Genomic DNA, 8,996 nt, shown 5'->3' with positions numbered 1-8,996 from the left:
ACTGCCATGTGTATACCTATGCAACAATCTTCCATGTTCTTCACATGTACCCCAAAACCTAAAATGCAATTAAAAAAAATTCAAAGGGATACTTCAGGCTTGTCTTTGTGGAACTGGAGTTGGTATTTCTGGATTAATGGTGTTGTTCTGGTTTATACTGACTTTTTTTCCTAAAGAAATCACTTTTATGAAGTATTTTTTCCTTTTGGGATGTCAGAAGAAGAAAGCTGGCAAGTAGATTTCTTCCAAAGAGGAAGAAAAGAACTCTTAAGGGATTGGTGATATGGAAAATATCTGTCAGCTAGCTTTCCTGCCCTCTGAACCAGCTGAGTGGCAAGTGGGGCATTTGTTTCCTGCTCTCATTTAAAAAAATTATTCCTCTACTACTTACAGCATATTTGTACAGAGATCTATACAGAAATGAATGGTTATATATACAGATGAAATTGTTTGCTGCCGATCGTTTTGATTTTTTTTCATATATTTGTTTTCCTTTGATTTTGGCCTCTCCCAAAGGTTTCTGCTTGGTCTCCCTTCTGATCACAGGGGCATCAATAAACATGGTTGGTTGATTTTATTCCTGCTTTCATGATTATACCATAATGTCCAGTCAGTCAATTTTTTTTCTGGATCAGCTGACTTCAGGTGTCCCATTTCATTCATTTTCTTCCTTATTCTCTAAGCAAACGGTTACGCCTTTTTTTTAATCTGGTGTTTGCCCCATCCTGTGGCCACTGGCCTCTGCAATCAGGAAGGGTAGCCAAACCAAGAGACTATACAAATGGGAAAAATCCTGTGTCATGTGGTTCTGCCTCTCCATCTGGCAGTCCTTCCTGGGTGCACTGTCCCTGTACTGATGCAGTAGTCCCCCCCCCATGGATATCCACAGGGTCACATTATGGTACCCTGATTTTAAACATGGGAAAAGGCACAGTGAATGCTTTTAAATACTCTTGGATCTGAGCAGCTCTGAACTGTGATTATGGAGATAAACTATTCCCTGCTCTATAGTGGAGATACGTGGAGAGGGTCAACCTTAGAGAAAAGGAAACCTAGCACAGTACTTAAGAACTTAGGCCTTAGGATTAAGCAGACAGGTTTGGTTCCAAACTCTACCACTTGCTACTGTGTCACCACTTACAGTTCTGTCATTGTCACTGGTTGTCCTTCACAACGTCCTTTACCTACCTTTTTAGTTCCATCTCCAGGTAATTCTCTTCTGATTGTCTACCCTCTCTTCACCCCTCAACACACACCTGTGCTTTAACCAGATAGAACTACCTGGAAGCTTCTTAGAAGGAAAAACCTCTAGCCTTGTCTTCAGACCTAATGAATTGGAATCTGCACTTTATGAGTATCCTAGGGTACTAAATATTCACATTCAAGTTTCAGAAGTACTGGTCTAGCTGGGCGCAATGGCTCATGCCTCTAATCCTAGCACTTTGTGAAGCCGAGGTGGATGGATTGCTTGAGGCCAGGAGTTCAAGACCAGCCTGGCCAACATGGCAAAACCTTGCCTCTATTAAAAAAAAAATACAAAAATTAGCTGGATGTGGTGGCACATGCATGTAATCCCAGCTTCTTGGGAGGCTGAGACACGAGAATTGCTTGAACCGGGGAAGTGGAGGTTGCATGTGAGCCAAGATAGTGTTATTGTACTCCAGCCTGGGCTGAGTGAGATCTAAGTAACTTCCTGAAGCTTTGATTTTTAAAAGAAATTGGCACATTCTAGCCTGTCTAGCCTGTGACTGCTGATGTGTGTGATTGCCCTCTGGAAAAGTAGGATATACTTGGCAATTTGGCGTATTCTTAGAATAATTTTTTGAATGATTCCCAACTAAACTGTTTCCAAAATAGGTCCTTAAGAAGCTAGTCTTTACTTGGCCCCCTTCATTTCTAACCCTTTGAAATTCACTCTGCTCCTTTGTCCTGATCTTCTGGAAGTTTCTTTCTGAATGCAGAGAAACTCTCCTCACCAGAGAGGAATGATGTAAGCAGGCTCCATTAAATGCCTACTCTGTACAGTGAAGGATATTGTTAGGTGCAGCATGGGACATAGAAGTTCGAAGACTATAGCTCTTAGGGATATTTTTATTTAGTTGGAAAGACAGGACAGAAACATTCAAAGTAAAGTAACTTTATTCCTTGTATTTAGGTAGCCCTTGCTCATCTACCTCTTCTGAAACTTTGCAATAATTCTGTGACGTTGGTAGGAAGGGAACGTGATGTTAGATGAGAAGTCAGATGGCTGGCACATCCATCCCACAGCAACACTGCTGATATTAAGGGATTTGTTAATGTCATATGGCTCCTAAAGAGCTGGGATATGCATCCATATCTTCCAAATCGAAGTACAAGTGTCTTGTTTGTTTGTTTTTTGAGATGGAGTCTCACTTTGTCACCAGGCTGGAGTACAGTGGTGTGATCTTGGCTCAGTGCAACCTCTGCCTCCTGGGTTCAAGAGATTCTTCTGCCTCAGCCTCTCGAGTAGCTGGGACTACAGGTGTGTGCCACCACACCCTGCTACTTTTTGTAGTTTTAATAGAGACTGGGTTTCACCATGTTGGCCAGGATGGTCTCGATCTCTTGACCTCGTGATCCACCCGCCTTGGCCTGCAAAGTGCTGGGATTACAGGCGTGAGCCACAGCGCCCAGCCACTTTTTTTTCTTTTTTAAAAATGTGCCACATCATACTCTGTAATGCCAAATTAGTTTAAAATAAAAAGCCATATAATATGGCATAAGCAATTTTGGTGGTTGTGGTAGTTAAGAGGCAAGAAATCATCTGAAAGAGCTTGGGAAGTCTTCAGTGAAAAAAGATAATTTAGCAGTATCTTGAAAGATGAGCAGGACTTATCTGGGCAGAGAAAAAGGATGAACAATCCAAGAGAGGGGATAAGAGGGAGAAAAACATAGTATGTTCGAAGAATAATGATTAGACCAGTGTCCTCAGGCGATGTGAGATCTGCAATTGAATGTGGCATCTAAACTTCCCAGGTGTGGGAATCAGTGTTTAGGGTAGAGGGACCACAGCTGGTTCCTTCTTTTGCTTCATGCTCTTGCACAGAATCCACTGTGTAGAATTAGGGAGATATGACTTCAGTTACCTGGGAATTAAAGGTGGGACTTTCTAGGCTGGGTCGTGTTGCATGGACTACCCGGCGTATTTTCTACAAGCACTGTATTGCTTGTTTCTTAAGGAACTGTGAAGGTAGATGGTGTGCAGGACCACACACACACACACAAAACACACACCGGCCACACACACCAGCCGACTAAAGAAAGCGGGGGAGATCGAGATCAGTCAAGTTTGATTCGGCAACAAAACCCCGGAGACTGTGTAGGTGACTGCTGCAGGTGGGCAGGCGCAGAAGACTTGGATGGATCCTAGAAGGAAATGGCATTTGATTGGTTATTAGAAGTAAAAAGAGCCCCTGCCAGCCCATAATTAGGACCTGAAAATCTCTGCCCAGCTCGCCTTTGTGACGTGGCTCAGTCCACCTCAGCTATAGAACAGGCCTGAGTGGGCGAGGCCAAAAGACGGTGGCCCCGCGGAGGCGGGAGAGGGGCCATGGCTGAGGCACCTGGAACCAGCGGCGAATCTCAAGGCCACTCAGCCACTCAGCCGCCAGCGGAAAAAACTGTCGGGGGACCACCGAGCTGCGGCCGGCGCTCCGTGCTCAGAGTGTCCCAGCTGGTGCTCCGGGCCATCGCCGCTCACAAAGGGCTGACTCTGGCCACCCTCAGGAAGGAGTTCGGAAACGCCGGCTACGAGGTGCGCAGGAAGAGTGGCCGCCACGAGGCGCCCAGGCGGGAGGCCACGGGCACGCTCCTCCGGGTCAGCGGCAGCGACGCCGCGGGTTACTTCAGGGTCTGGAAGGTTCCGAAGCCTAAAAGAAAGCCGGGGCGGGCGAGGCCGGAGGAGGGCGCGCGCGGTCCCCGGAGGACCCCAGCCGCGCCCCGGAGACCCCGGAGGCGGCGCCGCACGCGCCTTCGCAAGGCTGCCAGGAAGGCCAGAGAAGTGTGGAGACGGCTCGCGAGGGCGAAAGCCAGGGCCAGGGCCAGGGCGAGGAGAGCCAGGAGGGCGACGCTGAGAGCCAAGGAGCGGCAGGGTGCCAGGGCCAAGGAGGAAGCGGGGAGCACAGCGGCAGGCGGGCGAGGACGGGCCGCGAGGGAACGCCCTAGGCTGAGGTCAGGGCAGGGCAAGAGGCGAAGCTCCAAGCCCGGGGAAGAGAAGCAGGAGCCCAGGAAGCCCACACAGCAGACCATCCAGAAGCCAACGCCGGCTAAAACCGACCGGACATCTAGCGGGCAGGGGAAGACTCCACTAAAGACTTCCTCAAAGACCAGCTCTAGATCTGAAGGTCTTCGGAATGCAGTCAAGAATGCCTCTAGTGGGAGCAGCTTCTCTCCGACCCAGAACCCATGCGTTTCCCCCATAGATCCCAAGAAGAGCGTCTCTCAAACTAATTGAAATGAAATAGACCTCTCGACCACCCTGTGTCTATTTCCTCTTTGCCGCACCTGGAAGGGAAGGGGCGGGTGATGGTAACGTGCAGTGAAGAGAGTAAAGAACTGAGATTCTGTTCCTGCCGCAGGACTCGGAGAAATGTCTTAGAAGTAGAGGAAAACAGAGGAAAACCCGCGGCTTAACACGTGTTAGTTACTCTAGCAAATCCAAATTGAGTTCTGGGGAGAAGGGCATGTTGGGAAGGGAGTGGACAGTCTTCAAGTTGAGCGGTCCCACTGATTCGAAGTGTTAACTGAAATTCTTTTTAGGACAAAGTCTTCCCAGAATTGATTATAATGAGTTTGTACAGTTTTTGCCTTGAATTGATAGCCTATTTTAATTTTTAAAAATTCTTATGTTAATCCTCAGTTAAATAAATGTGTGGAAAGCATCCAGCACAGGGCCTGGCATAGGGTAGGTGCTCGTCACTGAGGGTTAAATATGTGTTTAATTATTTCCCAGTGGAATGGCAATGTGCTATAGCAGAGAACTACTGGACCAGTATGTAATAAGACCAGGATTCTAGTCAAAGTTCTGCTAGTCTGACCTTTGCGGAGTTATTTCTCAGCCATTCATGGTCTTGGTTTCCCTCTCAGTAAAATGTTGGGATTGGGTGAAGATGATTTTTAGGTGATTTAAATGTCAGTAAAATGAAAAGGGGACTTAAACGTCATGGCATGTGGTTTGCTTGACAAAATTCAGCAATAAGGAAATTATCTTCTGAGAAAGTGCCAGCGCCTAGAGAGGAAATTATGAAGGTTTACAGAATGCATAGCAGAAATACAAGGAGATGGAGAAGGCCAGATAATAGTGTTTCGCTTTTCTTAGCAATAACATGTATTGAGCACTGTGTACCAAGTACAGAACAAATGTATGATTTTAGTTCTGAATGCAGGGGTTCAGAACAGTGCGGGAGCAGTTCTCCTGCCGTAGCTGACAGGATACAGAAATGGTTCCTAGGGAAGTAAAACATCAAAGTTGCTGATTCAAGGAAAGGACTAGCTGTTTTCAGCTGAAGTCAAAGGAATGGGGACATGAAAGCAGCTGGCAAGTGCTTTTTGTTCTTTAAGAGGTAAGAGTGGCAGTGGGAAGGTATTAGAACCTCTTGGGAGCTTTCTCCAGGTATACCTGACAAGTCTTTTCCTCAGGAGAGTCTGATATCTCCTACAAGGGGCACCAGGGCATGTGTATTTAAAAGACAACAACAACAAAACACCGTTAAGTGATGCTAATATTTACCCTTTTACACCCTTGAGAATCACTGCTTTGAGCCTATGCAGACCTAGTAACTGTAGAATGCTTGCCGGTTTATGTCATCGATAGATGATCAGAACTTGATTATTTCGCCATGTTGTAATTAAGTTTATTATGCACGTGAATGTGAGTGGAAGAATGCCTCTGCAAAGAGGCAATGAGAAAATCAAACATTGCCTATTGAACACAATTAGAATAAAGTTAATCAAGTGCCCTGATGATAGCCAGATGTGTTACCCTCTTTATAGTCTTAGGATGTTTTCACCTAAATAACTAGTGAGAGAGGAGACAATTAGAGGCTGACTAGGTAGATAGGGAGAGTCTCAAAAGAGAGAGCACCCATGGGACCACACCTGTACTGCCCCTGTGGTGTAGCTAGCAGATGGAAATGTGGTTAAGAATTTCCTCTCGGCCAGGCGCAGTGGCTCAAGCCTGTAATCCCAGCACTTTGGGAGGCTGAGGCGGGTGGGTCACGAGGTCGACAGATCGAGACCATCCTGGTCAACGTGGTGAAACCCCGTCTTTACTAAAAATACAAAAAATTAGCTGGGCATGGTGGCGCGTGCCTGTAATCCCAGCTACTGAGGAGGCTGAGGTGGGAGAATTGCCTCAACCCAGGAGGCGGAGGTTGCGATGAGCGGAGATCGCGCCATTGCACTCCAGCCTGGGTAACAAGGGCGAAACTCCGTCTCAAAAAAAAAAAAAAAAAAAAAAAAAAAAAGAATTTCCTCTTATACCAGGATGTTTGCTCAGAAGGGACTGTCCCAACTTAGGCACAGGCACGACATCAACTAAATATCCTGAACATGACCCAGAGCTAATTGTAATATCATGAGCACTGCAATTTGCCCCCCACCCCCACAGTGGGTTTCGCCAAGGCACTTGGGTAATAACCAAGATGGAGTCACTATGGCCAACCTCAGGCATGCACAGATGCAACACCCCTAGGGAGAACTTTACCCCTCCCATTATGACAGAACCCACAGAAGACTTGGCACGTAAAAATCCCAGAACTCAACTCCATTTCTGGCAACCCACTTTTGAGTCCCCTCTTGCTGATAAGAGCTTTTCTGTCACATAGTAAATGTACTCTGCCTTACTCTCTGGTGTCTGCTTGCCTCCTACTTCTTGGTCATGGGACAAGAACTCAGACCTTGGTAAACTAAGGAGTAAGAAGACTGCAATACTAGGTGGTCTAGAATTAGGCTTTTTCCTCCAAGATAGGATGGGAATGATACTGGCAATTTGTTTTCTAGATTTCCTAAAAAAAAATAAAAAAAGTCACACATATTTGTTTTATGATGTTTTCTTCATTTCAAACTTTCATTCATTTGGCAAAATGTATCCGATTTATTAAGTGCCTACCATATGCAGGAACAGTAGTAGACAGGAGAGACCCAGACCCTTAACTTTATATAGCTAACAATGGTCATTTCAGATTATTTTTCACTGATAAGCTTTAGGGTGGCTATACTTCAATGAAATATAAGAAATGACCCAATCTCATTAGCAAGCTATCCAGATTATCAAGATCTTAATGATGGCTGGGTACTCTGCCAGAGGCATTCCCAAAAATAGCTCATCTCATCCCTAGCATTCATTCATTGATGACTAAGTGCCTGCAAGATTCTAGGCCCTGTGCTGGGAATATTAAAATGGATAAAACATCTCCACTTTTCTGAGCTCACATTTGAGTGGCACATTTGGGCGTTTAACTTTAGTCAGAGCAAATGGAAGGACCCTGACCTCAGTGCTTTGCTTTCCTTTTACCTCAACTGCCCAGTGTAATGCTGATCACATCATTGTTGGGCTTGAGTTGTAACGAATGTTCGATGTCCTCTGGAACAAATATTCAATAGTTGTTTGAAAAACACTTAACAGAAACAAAAATGTTCTTTAAAAAATATGAAAAGGTTCAATTTAGAAATGCATATTTAAACCATACTAAACATTAATACTAAAAAGATGGTGGTATTTTTAATCAGATGGGCAAATGGTAAGGCTATGGGGAAACAGGCACTCACATACTGTGCTGGTGGGAGTTTTACCATCCCTGTGCCTGCCAGATTTCTAGCTAGTGGACAGTCATGGTGGCTGTGTTTCTCTTTTCCCTTTCTCAGTTCCTTTACCTCCTTCCCTTTTTGTTGATGGAAAAGACCAGACTCCAAGTGGCTGAGGGAAAGTGAGAGTGAACACAAGAAAATAAGGAAACTTTATGAGGCCCAGGGGTAACAAAACAATCTGGCTGAGGTAAGGAAAGCTGCAAGGCATCTCAGCATCATCCCCTAAGCAATAGGCTTGAGGCTGTTTAAGGCAACTCCTGTAGAGGAAGAGCCATGCCTTTGAGTTGCATTCAACACAGGCCCTGCCTGCCCAAGTGGAGGGGCTTTGTCACTGGTTAATGGACAGTGTCTTCCAACCCTATCTGCACACCTGCTTTTCCATGTTTTCTCCCACAACCATTTCCTAACCTATCCTCTTAATCACAAGAGTATCCAGTTATTGCAAACATGCCTAGGGGGTCAAGTCACAGTCACTACCACCACCACTGGGTGGCTCCATACTTGAGCTCAACACTCAGATCTTCAAGAGCAAGGTCAGCACTTGCGGGCCCCTGGAACTGAGGGCCTCCTTAAACTCACATGCTGGGCAATCTCCCTAGTCCTGGCCCTGCTCAGCAGTCTGCTGTTGGAAGTCCTCTCTGGGAACAGATCACCAGCCCAATCCTCCAGCATCTCTAGGTTGGATCAAGTCCCTGGCTGACTCAGAAGCATCATATGGGGGCCAGGATGCCAGAGGGAGGTGAGACCCAACCTGTTGCGTCTGGAGGCTTATGTATCTGGCAGTGAGATGAGGTGGTTCTCCGAAGATTCTGTGACTTATCTTCCCCCATTCTGTGGCAGTCTTTTTTATCAACAGCAGAGCAGGAATGTAGGGAAAGGTGAAAGAGAAGACCTAGAGAAGAAATAAGTGACACAGCTAACACATCTTTTATTCAACTGACGGGGACTGTAAGTCCCCAGTTGGGTAACCCAAGGAAGTTCACGGTTCATCAGAAGGAACCAATTCAGATAATAGCGAAAAATCTGGCAGGCATGGAGCAGTTGGGGTACATGGCAAGTGAGCATTCATCCCCAAAGTTTCCTGGAAGAGGATGCCGAGGTGCCTGATGGCAAGAGACATGGCAGGAAAGTGGGGGGTGGGGAGGGCTTAGCTGAAGAACACACTGAGA

The 8,996-nt window shown here is 46.1% G+C and overlaps 1 protein-coding gene across 1 annotated transcript; it reads left to right on the top strand.

The window, feature by feature from the left end:
- Positions 1 to 1,675: 1,675 nt before the first annotated feature.
- On the top strand, positions 1,676 to 4,474 carry H1-7 (H1.7 linker histone). The gene has a single exon (XM_074403469.1). It carries the CDS (start codon positions 3,572 to 3,574, stop codon positions 4,472 to 4,474), a length of 903 nt encoding a protein of 300 aa, XP_074259570.1. The 5' UTR covers positions 1,676 to 3,571.
- The last annotated feature ends 4,522 nt before the right edge of the window (positions 4,475 to 8,996 follow it).

The sequence above is a fragment of the Saimiri boliviensis genome, chromosome 7, assembly GCF_048565385.1.
Source record: "Saimiri boliviensis isolate mSaiBol1 chromosome 7, mSaiBol1.pri, whole genome shotgun sequence".
Lineage (NCBI taxonomy): Eukaryota > Metazoa > Chordata > Mammalia > Primates > Cebidae > Saimiri > Saimiri boliviensis.
This window is presented reverse-complemented; position numbering and strand designations above follow the sequence as displayed.

Coding starts and splice junctions, on each gene's coding strand:
- H1-7 (XM_074403469.1), top strand. CDS start 3,572: ATGGCTGAGGCACCTGGAACCAGCGGCGAATCTCAAGGCCACTCAGCC.